This window comes from Oryctolagus cuniculus, chromosome 4, assembly GCF_051225735.1.
Source record: "Oryctolagus cuniculus isolate XC-2025 breed Fujian yellow rabbit chromosome 4, ASM5122573v1, whole genome shotgun sequence".
Taxonomy (NCBI): Eukaryota; Metazoa; Chordata; class Mammalia; order Lagomorpha; family Leporidae; genus Oryctolagus; species Oryctolagus cuniculus.
Window position 1 is genome coordinate 55,368,251 of NC_142870.1, and position 12,095 is coordinate 55,380,345.

Here is a 12,095-nt window from a genome sequence, read left to right on the forward strand (position 1 = left end):
CAGCAGCATGGATTTATACCTCACTTCATGAGTGTGATCCAGATATCCTTTGAGAGATTCCATGGCTTCTTTTATTAGGCAATGGCGAGCTGGTGGTGATTCTTTAGCAAGTGAATAAAGTTGAAGAGTGATAGGGAATTTACTGGTAATGGAGTAATTAGAAAACAGAGGGAGGAATCTCAATCAAGTGTCCTGATATGAGTTAACAAGGAAATTAAGAAAGAAACATAATGAAAAAGAAATGCATCAAAGTTATATTGCTATCCAAGAATTGATCAGACCAGTCACTCCTCTTATTCTCTGTGGAATAGCAGTGAAAGCAATTCCTGGGAGTTTTTTTTTTTTTTTTTTTTCAAGCTCTTCATCAGGACTACTCAATAAGAATCTGCTCATTAACAAGGTCTTCCAGATGGCTTTATGAGCATCAAAGTTTGAGAAGCACTGTTCTACATGGAGGCAATAAAGACAAGATACAAAGAAATGTAGATAACAATCCAAGGATAGAAAACTGTCATATTTATGAAGTAGAACAAGTAAACACAGGTGACTATTAATGAATTGAGGGGTAGGAGGAAAATTTAAGAAAAAATGTTAAAATAGAGTTCAACAATAAGGGGGTGGCTGACAATTCCACTGAGAAGTTAATGGTGAGAAATGAGAAAATTCTACTGGATTTATAATTAATGGATCATTGGTGACTGACTACCATGAAATGTTTTAATAGGATTGAATAAAATGGATAGATAGAGCCACTGAAGAAGCATAAGCATGGTGTGGGCGGGTATAGATATCAAACATGGGGGCCAGTGTTGTGGTGAAGCAGGTTAAGCCACTGCCTATGATGCTGGCATCCCAAATCAGAGTACTGGTTCCAGTCCTGAATCCTCTGCTTCTAAGCTAGCTCATTGCTAATGCAGGTGGAAAAGCAACAGAAGATAACCCAGTGCTTGGGCCAACTCAACCATGTGGAAGACCCAGATAGAATGCCATGTTCCTGGCTTTGATCTGGCCCAGCTCCTGCCATTATAGTCATTAGGGAGTGAACCAGCAGATGGGTAACATCTCTCTTTCTGCCTCTCTAACTCTGCCTTTCAAATAAATAAGTAAATAATTTTTTAAAAAAAGAAGATACTATAAAGTAACTTCCAGGATGTAACAGAATCAACAAAAAGGTGTTTTTGGGCAAGGAATCTCCAGCAGGAGGCGGGCACCAATAAGAGTGAAAGGATAAATACAGGAGAGAGGAGGTCACTGGGGAAGTAAAGGTGGGGGGGAAAGGGGTCATGAGCACTGTCTGGAGTCAGAGCATGTTTTCTGGAGAGAGGAGAAATAGAAGTCATAAGTTTGGGATGAAGAGAGTGAGCTAGATTTCCTTAGGGAGTCAGGTTGGACTCGTGTAGGGAGAAGTGCCAGGGAATGTATCCAGGTTGCTATTACCAAGGTTCAGGGTAAAGTGAAGGGTGCTTGGATTGGACTCATTATGTAGAAATGGAACGATGGAAGATACAGAAAGGCATATTTACCAAAATGAAATCAACAGAACTTGAGTCTTCAAACTACAGAAGACTCAGCATAAAAGTGAGTAAATTAGGGTGAATGGAAGCATTATGATACTGTAGAAAGTAAGACGACAATTGAGGTGGTATTTCAAAAAAAAGTCTGAATTCAATTTTGCTATGTTTAGTTTGAGGTGACAGTGACGTAAATGCAAACATATTGACATTTTCATTGTGTATTCTTTCTGCATATATTTAAGACTTAAGGTGCTCTCTGTGCGAGATGCGGGCCTGGGGGCTGGGGTAATGTTATAATGGCAGGAAAGACACACAAGGTTTTTGTCCTCAGAGCTTAAAATTTACAAGCAAGACAAACAGGTAACAGACATTGGGTTCAATCAAGTGAGAATTCAGATACTAAAAATACTTGCTTCTTAAAACCTTGGCATGGGGGAAATAAGATCCAAGGGCTTGCTCTCTTTGCATAATGCATACATGTATTATCACACTGTCTCCTGAAATATGTATAATTATGTGTCAATTAAAATAGTAATTAAAAAGGAGCCTGCTCTAGACTAGCCAAAAAGGCGAGACCTCATTCTACATTAAGAGTAAATAAGCACAATTTTAAAGTGTTAGACAATGTGAAAATTATTTCTAAATGAACCATAAAGCTCTAATAAGTTGGCAAAGGAGGGAGAACTAAAGCAATCTTGAAAGCTTTAACAAGTTGGAAACATGGGAAGGAAAAAATAAGTTATTAATGATCAAATAAATTTTGGTTAAAAACATGCTTGGCTCTTCTGTGCCGGTTTGGAAAGTTTTCTTCTGACCTTCGAAATATTGACGACAAATATGTATGTTCTTCAACTCAAAGCCCATTAAGAATAGAAACTGTAAAAGCATACTGACCATCCAACGTGACTTCTGAAAAGGATCTAAAATAACAGAAGACCCCTACAGACCCCATACAAATGGTAACAGACACAAGTGTCCAAAAGGATGGCATGACATCCTATTAACACTTCAAACTTAAACCAGGGATGTTCACTGAACACTTTTTGCTAAGTACTTAAATATAGAAAGTATGCAGTACAAATGAAATTTTTCAGTAGGTTATTTGCATAGGATGAGGGTGCACAAACTCATGTGAAATTATAAAATCTGATTTTATAAAGGATGACAAACATTACAGTTCAGTGGATGAAAATGACCCCTTTTGGTGTTCCTTTAACAAGCCAAGAGCATTAAGTTTCCAATGGTTTTGTAAGAAACTGTTGCAGGAAAATTTCAGCTGTATTAATCTTCCAATTTTCAAGAAATAATGATCCTGTTAAACTATTATTTCTTATCTTAACCTATTGGATTTTTCTAAGCTAAAGAAAAAAAAAGCTGCATGAACAGATCAGAGTAGATTTCTCCAAGTCTGTTTCTAATTACATTCAGTTCTGTTAGAGTTATTGATCGCTTACAATGTGTATGGTATTTCCAGGGCTTTCAAATAAATACTACTATTCCTCCCTCCCCTCCCTGCAAACACCAGACTTTAAATGTCAGCTATTTATTAACTGTGTTAATTAGGACAAAAGAGGCATATGCATACAAAATCCACAAGTACTCCAAATGCTAATTTTAGTTTTGGCTGTTCAACTCTCCCCTTCAAAGTCACGCCCTAACAGTTACCCATTCCAACCCAGTATTTCTGGTTTTTTTTTTTTTTTTTTTTTAATTTTATTTTTGAGAGGCAGAGTGGACAGTGAGAGAGAGACAGAGAGAAAGGTCTTCCTTTTGCCGTTGGTTCACCCTCCAATGGCAGGAGCACACCGCGCTGATCCAATGGCAGGAGCCAGGTGCTTCTCCTCGTCTCCCATGGGGTGCAGGGCTCAAGCACTTGGGCCATCCTCCACTGCACTCCCGGGCCACAGCAGAGAGTTGGCCTGGAAGAGGGGCAACCGGGACAGAATCCAGCGCCCCGACCGGGATTAGAACCCGGTGTGCTGGTGCCGCGAGGCGGAGGATTAGCCTGCTGAGCCGGGGCGCCAGCCTCCAGCCCAGTATTTCTGATCCTCCTACTTACTTAAGTTTGAAAATATCAAGGTACTTCAGAAGGTTTGTGGAAAAATGAAACTACATGGAAAGTTACTTTAGTGCAAAAACGATGAAACCTATGCATAGTTCTGTTCATACTACACATTTTCCATAAACCTTGTGAAAATCCCTCACTTGCAAGCATCTTGACATGTTATCATTGAAGGTTTCAAAAAACTTCAAAGTGAAATTACCAACCTTGAGCACTGTGATTTGATGTGTGTTACTCAATGTATTTGATGAGAACAGCAGAGCCAGGGTTTGTACAAGGTGGTGAGAGCAAAATGCTTGTGTGCTCTGAGTAGTTTGAGCCTTCAAACCACCTGCCCTAGTTAGAACTCTGGTTCCATCAGTTCATCTGTCCTCACTTTCTCTATATTAACCTCTTTGTGCTATCACACAATCAGCACCAGTCACTGGATAAATTCTTTCACAGAATGAACAGGTAGGCAAGGTGAAATTGAAGGAAAGGCTTTTGGGCAGGGGAGAAAATTGTACACACATGACACTACATGACTTTGCCAGGTTATTGAACTTGCTGAAACAGTCCCACGGGTTTATACAAGTTGAGTAACCACTAAAAACAGGTTACATGGCGTTCCATGACTACCAAATTTCCTTTCCTCCTTTTTTTTTTTTAAAGAACTTTTTGAAAGATGAAAATAGAAAAAAATGCACCAATCCATAAATGCTTATTTTCTCAGCACTGGCATCCTGGACCAATCCACTAAAAACTGGAATTATAAGCATGTTCTCTCAATAGTTCACTTTCCAAGTAAAATAAGTCATGGACTTAGTGGTGGGTGAAATCAGGAATATTTCAGATTCTTTGAAACCTCTCAAAATTATTTTTCAAAAACTTGGGCTTTGGAAGTATCTTCTACATGCTTTTTCCCAAGTAGTTATCCCTTGAGAAACAGACATAAGAAGAAAAATTTGGTTTTTCCTTTAGTCTAGATTTCCTAATCAAAGTCATATGAAAGGTACTTTGAGAATTTATAAACATTTTAAAGATCTTTCCTTTTAGTTCAGTTTACAGAAATAGAAATAAATTAAAAGCTACAAAAATACACATGGTCAAAGAATACACGAAAAGGTGCTCAATATCCTATGCAGAAGGAAAATGAGATACTGCTGGGCTACAACAGCTAAAGCTCCTGGCTTCGGTGTGGCCCAGCCCTCGCCGCTGCAGCCATTTGGGGAGTGAACCAGCAGATGGAAGATCACTCTGCCTTCCCTTTGTCTTACTCCGCCTTTTACATAAATGATCTTTTTAAAAAAATCTTTATGAGATCCACATCCACAAAAATGACTCAGTTCATGTAGCCAAAGGCAGTATAGTATAAATAAATGATAGAATATTCACATAATGGAAAACTAGTCAGGAACCTAAGAAAGGAATTACTGATGCTTGTAATGTCATGAATGAACATGCTGAATGGAAGACAACAGAAATGAAAAACCCAGTCTCCCAGACTATACGACGTCCAACTCTAGAGCAGGCCACACCAGCCTATGATGAAAACCCAACCAGTGGGTGCTTCTGGAGTGATAAAAATGTTCCATTTCTTACTGTTATAAAATACATGATTTCATGTATTTGTCATAACTCATGAAACTGTTCATTTAAGATCTGTGTGTTTTACTATGTTTAAGTCATACCTCAATAAAGTTTTTCAAAAAAGGAGTGAAGAAACGTCAAAAACTTAATAACTTACAGTACATTTAAAATTAAAAAAATATTAAAATGTCTTGATTTTAGAAATTTTGAATGCTTTTCCAAATGCAACCTTCTGAATTTTGAAACTAATGTGGTAAATATTTATGATAAGCAAATACCATTTATAACCAACTTAGAAAAACATCATTGGATGGATGAATGGCAATAATTTTAAAGCATACTTGATTTTCCTTATTTGTTCTGAAGAAGATGGCAACTTCAACTTTGTGCTTTCCTCTGCCTGTATCTCTCCCTGTGTGTCTCTCCACTTTTTTTGTTAAACAGTTATTTCAGAACATTAGCAGGTATCATAGTCACCTACAATTCTGTTGGACCACAGATGGCTGGGGCCCATCCTCAGATAAGTCTGAAGGAGAGCACCTGAGAATTTGCATTTTTGACAAGTTCCCAAGTGCCAGTAATGCTGCTTGGGTTGGTGGCCACGGCTCAAGAACTACTGCTTCTGGCAGGTCTTCAAGTGTCAGGTCGAAGAGCCATGCTTTTCCAGTAAACTTTTTCACATTTACTGGTTTCTCCCAACTGCCCTTAGCCTCTTCCTTTGTGACTGCTACACTTCTCATTGCATAACTGCCCATTTACCACTTGGCTCTTCCTTTGTAGTTCATTATTGGAGGGAAAACTACTTGTGTTTTCTATTCAGGTAAATGGTAACTCTCTCAAGGGTAAGGTCCTTGATTTCCATGTATTTGTGCCCCTTCCCCTACTTTGAGCAATTTTACAACTAATAGATAAGTGAATGGTAATGGTCCTGATAACTCTACACTCTTCTAAAGCATGTACATTAAGAGCAAGTGACATTAAGATGAAAACAAGATTTTTTTAATATGGTGAATTACCTGTCATTGGGACAGTGACTTGGCAATGTCCAGTCATGGTGTGGATTGATGAGGAATCCCCAGGACAGGAAGACAGAGCTTGGTGTCAGGGTACCAACCACCAGCTGCAGAGGCTTGCGAGGACGCGTTTTACCTATGGAGGCCACACACAGGTTAAGTATGGAAATATGTAGTGTATTTTCATGATTTAGGTAAAATACATAAATATAACATGGCAAGCTGTTGAGGATGGTGAAAAAACAAGTTCCTTTTCTTTTCATATAGTCCACTTGTTTGCAAATGTGCTTATCCTTCTCTGTAAATTTTTCCAAATCCACCTGTAATAGTCTCATATGATGGTGAATCATATGTTCCATGTCTGGCCCCCAAATGGGGCAGATAAGAATCTGGAGTAAGGGTAGGGGGCACGTATGGTTTGAAAAAGCCCTGAGGCGACTCTGCTATTCATCATTCCATTTCTGAGTGGATTTTCACCAATGTAATGCAATAGTCTCATTTTGCAGATGAAAAATAAGGTCCAGTGAGAACAGGGTCAAACTGAGAAAAGGGTCAAAACTCATATCCAGGCCTTCTTCCTTATAGTCTAGCTTTGTTTTTACCACATTCCTGGCTTAGCTTACAATGTATGAACATAACACCACGTGGACTTGTGAGGTCTATTTTCTCTTTCCCCTTGGGAACCTAAGGGTTATATGACCAGATAACTAATTAAGTGTTGGTCATACTATATAAATTATTAAGTCATTAAATTTCATGTTGTAGACAAATATAAAATGAATTGAGGCTAATGTGTTAGTCATTACCTCATTGCCAAAAGCAGATTACAAAAACAAAAATTTTATCCATAGCTAAAAGGAAAGGTGGGGTATAATATCCTGAGCAAGATGAAATAATTTCCTGAGCTGAAAATAACAAGTAAAAAAAGTAATTTTTAAGTCCAGTGTCACAAAAACCTCAAAACCAAGGAAGGTATAAAGTGCTACTAAGGTGGAATCACTCTCTTGCTTTCCCTTAAATATTTTGTGTATCTGTATTAAGAACAATTCAATGACTATTCAAATGAAACCAAATCCCATGGAACTATACTCATGTTCATTGATTTCACTGTTTCAGTATGTTCAAATACAGTCCTGAAATATTGAGAGTCCATTCATTTTCAAGTGTGTGGACCATTGCCTAGACAACTCTCACCGACAAGGTGTAAGCAAATGAAATTTTCCTTTTATTTCAGGATAATGTAAGAAGTTAGGGGAAGGAATTTGTGTTTCTCAAAATGCTTGTGCATTCCATGCTGCTCTTAAAAGTGGTTAAATCAAAGCAAAAGAAAGGATGGCAATGTGATAACCGATTTCTAGCAAGCAGTCTTGGTTGACAAGTCTTGAAGTCTGAATTCCACCAAGGTTTTCTGTTCAGCTGTTCAGTATCATTCAAGAACCACATACTTGCCCCCCCCTCCCAGAATAATATAGCCTAACATAAGACATTTCTTTTCTTCCTTATTTGATGGTATCCAGTGCACCATAAAATATTAATATGATTAGGAAACAATTATTTGGGGAATAGTGCACATTAAAAATTACAGCAATGTTTTGTGATCAATTCTATCTACAGTTGGGAAGCTGTAGCATCAGATGGGAAAAACATAGCCACAACTTCTACCATTCTTCCTTATAACAATGGTCTGTGTATCTGATTGAGACAAAGTTTCAGTAGTGGAACCAAACCGTGGAGTTTAATCCTGCTTTGGTCATGTACAAAGTTTCTTCTTATTTATTCATAAATCTATGTTCCTGTTTCAAGTCTTCCTAGGCCTGAGAAGGTAAGTGTTGTTGTCATTGTTTTATGAAAGAAGTTCTTACTCTGGTTAAATACACAGAAATTTATTTAGAAGGGAGAGATGAGTAAATGCCACCTAAACCCCAATCTAATCAATGCATACAAGTGAGTTAATCTTTTGAAATATAGTCTCCTTAAGCAAAGGTTAGACATAAAGCCTTTGGCCCTTAAAATCTGAAAGGCACAGCAGTGGCATATGCTCAAACAGTGCAAAAGGGAAACGGGCTAAGAAGAGGACCTAACCCCAAAGGAGCACTGCCTCTAGGCCAGGCATTTTCATGAACTCATTCAGTCCTCACTCCAGTCCTGTGATGCAGAACCGGCACATAGAGGGGCTTATTAACTTGGTGAATAACTGCAGTTTGCAAGTGGTGCTGGGATGAGACTGCAGTCTCTACCACCAGGCTATACGATGTTGCTTATCAAGGGCCTACATACTCTACTCCACATTCCTAAGGCTACCCTAGGCACTTGGTCTCCGTGGACAGAAAATGATGAAAAGTTAACACTTTGAAGTGAAAAAAGAAAACTGAAAATGACTATACCTGAGCATGATTTCTTTTGACTTGGAGGAGGAGCAGGTCGCACAACTATCAGATATTTTGGCTCTGCGTCTGGAATCCAAAATGATATTAATCAGTGAAATCCTTCAAGAACCAGCGTTAGCACACCCATGTCCTGACTCAGCATTTACTGAGGCATCCTCTGTAACCACAGCACCAATAAGTGAGAGGGCCCAGGTATCCAAAAAGTTAACACTTCCTGAGAAGCACATTAAGATTTGTTAAATGAAAATTAAATCCAGATTTTCAAAAGCAAATGTGTTGGGATAGGGGAGAAGTCTTAAAAGAATCATGGTAGACCTAGGTTTTTTAAGAAAACTTTTATTTAATAAATTTCAAAAGTACAACTTTTGGCTTATAGTGATCCCCCCCCCCCCATAACCTCCCACCCACCCACAAACCATCCCTACTCCCTCTCCCATCCCATTCTTCGTTAAGATTCATTTTAATTATCTTTATATACAGAAAAGCAACTCAGTATATACTAAGTAAAAACTTCAACAGTTTGCACCCACACAGACCCAAAGTATAAAGTACTGTTTGAAGACTATTTTTACCGTTAATTCTCATAGTACAACACATTAAGGACAGATTTGATGCCACATTGCCCATCAGTCATTTTCTCTGCAGAGGTTTTATTTTTAAGATTTATTTATTTATCTGAAAGTGACAGAGAGGGAATGGGGGAAGAGAAAGATCTTCCACCTACTGATTCTCTCTCCAGATTGTCCCAGTACCTAGGGCTAGGCCAGGCTGAAGCCAGGAGCCTTAGAACTCCATCCGGGTCTCCCACATAAGTGTCAGAGGCTCAAACACCCAGGATATCTTCTGACGCTTTCCCAGGTATCTTAGCAGGGAGTTAGATCAGAAGCAGAGCAGCTGAGACTCTAATGAGTGCTCTGACATGGGATGCCAGCACTACAAAAAGTGACTTAACCTGCCATACCACAACGCTAGCCCCAAAGAGACTATTTTTAAAAATCAGATCACATCCATTCTGTTAGCCTATTCCTCATAGGGTTAGCCTGGTGCTCCAAAGTTAAACCATATTTGGAAATTCATATTTGTGTAATAAACATGGTGTCACCTGTCATATGATCTGAGATCTCTCGCTCTCATGGAAGCATGAATATTTATAATGCTCTGATTTTCATCCTGATTGTGTAGTTTCTCAGCCTGTTTTCATATCCAACCAGTAATTTTTAATATAGAATTTTTAAACAAAATCATAATATATGGATCAGCATAACTAATTTAAAATATATCAATGAAATATGAACAGACAATCTCTACAACATATTTAGGTTTTAAATGAAATTATGCTAAAGCAATCAGTATGTGCTAATCCTATATAAATAAAACAAACAGGTCTTGGCATACAAAATAGCATTTTATAAGTATGCATTAACTGGTTGATGAGTGTTATCCACAAAATTTCTTCAGGAACTTTAGATCCTGAAGTTCATTCTGCACTAGCTGTCATTTAGATGCCATTGTCAGTATCACAGCTTGCCCCTGCTTGCTCAGGCAGACTCATACCTTTCTTCTGTTTTCATTCTGGGTTCAAATATCTCCCCCACCATGATTTTGGAACAGAGGCCTTCTCTGCCAGGGGCCTCATAGGGCTGACTTCATTTTTAGACAAGAGACAAGCTGGCAACTCAACTGCTGTTAATGACTTGTGCCTTTGTCTTTTCCTGGACACTCCACATAGCACTATTTGCTAGAACCTGTTGCTGTTAATTACCACTGAAGAAAGTAAACCAGGCAACCTCTTGACTTCACCTTCCAGCCTTGCCCGTTTATTGCATGGTTGTCTCATGACCACCACACAAATGAAGGAACATTTGTTCTGTTCCAAAGTTCTGTGTGTTTGAAAGCACATCTTGCTTAGTGCAGATCACATAGCAATGGTTGACCCAAATCAAACAAACAAGTTTGCTACTAGGGATACAGTAATCATTTCCTAATTTTATTTGGGATAGAGTAACATAAGCTATCAAAAATAATCATGTACCAAATGCCAGTTATGTACAAGACATTGTGTTAAAAACATTACATAATTATATTTTTCCTCATGGTACTCATATCTGGCACGTACTATTGTCACTCCAGTTTGTAGAATAGATCACTGAAACAAGGTTGGCTTCATGGCCAACCAATGCACACAAGGTCCTGTGCTTGGTTTAATGCTTCTTGTCATCACCTCAAAATTCTTAATTTAAGCTGAAAATTGTAAATTTGAAATCAGAAACTTTTTGAGCACCAATGGGACCCCACAAGTAGAAAATTCTGCATGTGATGACCTCGTGATTGGTCACAGTCTAATCAGTCACACTAAAAATATTGTATGAAACTATTTTCAGGCTATATAAAGTACATATGAAACATACATGAATTTGTCTTCAGACTTGGGTTCCAACACCAACATATTTCCTTATGTACATATATACAAATGTGCCAAAATTATTCATGATCCCAGGAATTTCAATTCATGGATATTCAACCTGTGCTTTTTTAAAAAAAAGTATTAATATAAAGAGAACAGATTTTGTATATTTCATAATTTTGTGACCTTATGATGTGAAAGACAAATCTGGTGGGACAACAAATCATGCATTGTTGCTGTAGATTCGTTCTGAGAGGAGGAGAGTGGTGGGGGCAAGAGGCGTGGAGTCACCACACAGACACCGGGACTCAGGTGAAAGCAACCTAGAGATGAGCAGCTCGCAAACTCATTTATTTCAGTTGGTACAGCAGCTTATATAGCCAAGTCAGCCAATCCGGTCAAGGTGAGGTTTATGCCATAACCAATCACTGCCTGTTGCCAGGCAGGCTCCTTTTCCAGGTGGGTTCCAAATCCATTTCCTGAGTAACTGATGTTCGCTTGCCAGCAGCCATCTTGGCCCGGCCTTCTCATTCCACCACACTGCATATGAGCAGAAGAGATAGGAACAACACGCAGTCCCCTGCCTCTATTTATATGAGGTTACTTCAAAAAAATTCCCAGAAAATTAAGATTCATTTAGTTTGGTGTAAAATATTTTTTTTGAAATCCATGCATGTGAAGGAATCTTCAAAATCTCATGGAAAATGTGTTATGAAAAAACATTGATTTCATTTTTTAGGAACCAAAAAAATCAACATCATTTGCAAAAGAAAAAAGAAAAAAAAAGGTGAAAATGGAAACCAGTATACTTAGTAAAATAAGCCAGTTCCAAAAAGACAAACACCATATGCTCTCCCTGATCTGTGGTAACTAATAGAATACTTAAAAGGTAATCTATAGAAGTGAGATTGACACTTTGAGATGTACTGATTTTGAACAGCCCTTTACTGAGGAATGGTATTTTTTTCCATACTATTTTTTAAGCTCTTAGTGTAGGGTTAATCTTGAGTATAAAGTTAACTGAAAATAGATCTCTGTAAAAATTAAGAATGTGAATAGGAGAGGGAGGAGGAAGAAGGGTAGGAGTGCAGGTGAGAGGGAGGGTGGGGTAGGAAGAATCACTATGTTCCTAAACTCACAAATATG

General features: G+C 38.3%; 1 protein-coding gene across 50 annotated transcripts in view; it reads right to left on the reverse strand.

The window, feature by feature from the left end:
• The window catches only part of ABI3BP (ABI family member 3 binding protein), a 295,737-nt gene that overhangs the window by 161,324 nt on the left and 122,318 nt on the right, over window positions 1–12,095 (reverse strand). For all 50 annotated transcript variants that reach the window (XM_089331596.1, XM_008267027.5, XM_070071996.2 and 47 more), the window contains exons 3-4: window positions 8,543–8,611; window positions 6,162–6,294 (exon numbers count right to left, since the gene is read on the reverse strand). In XM_089331596.1, the coding sequence (XP_089187722.1) occupies window positions 6,162–6,294; window positions 8,543–8,611 (202 nt within the window). The remainder of the gene's footprint in view (window positions 1–6,161; window positions 6,295–8,542; window positions 8,612–12,095) is intronic.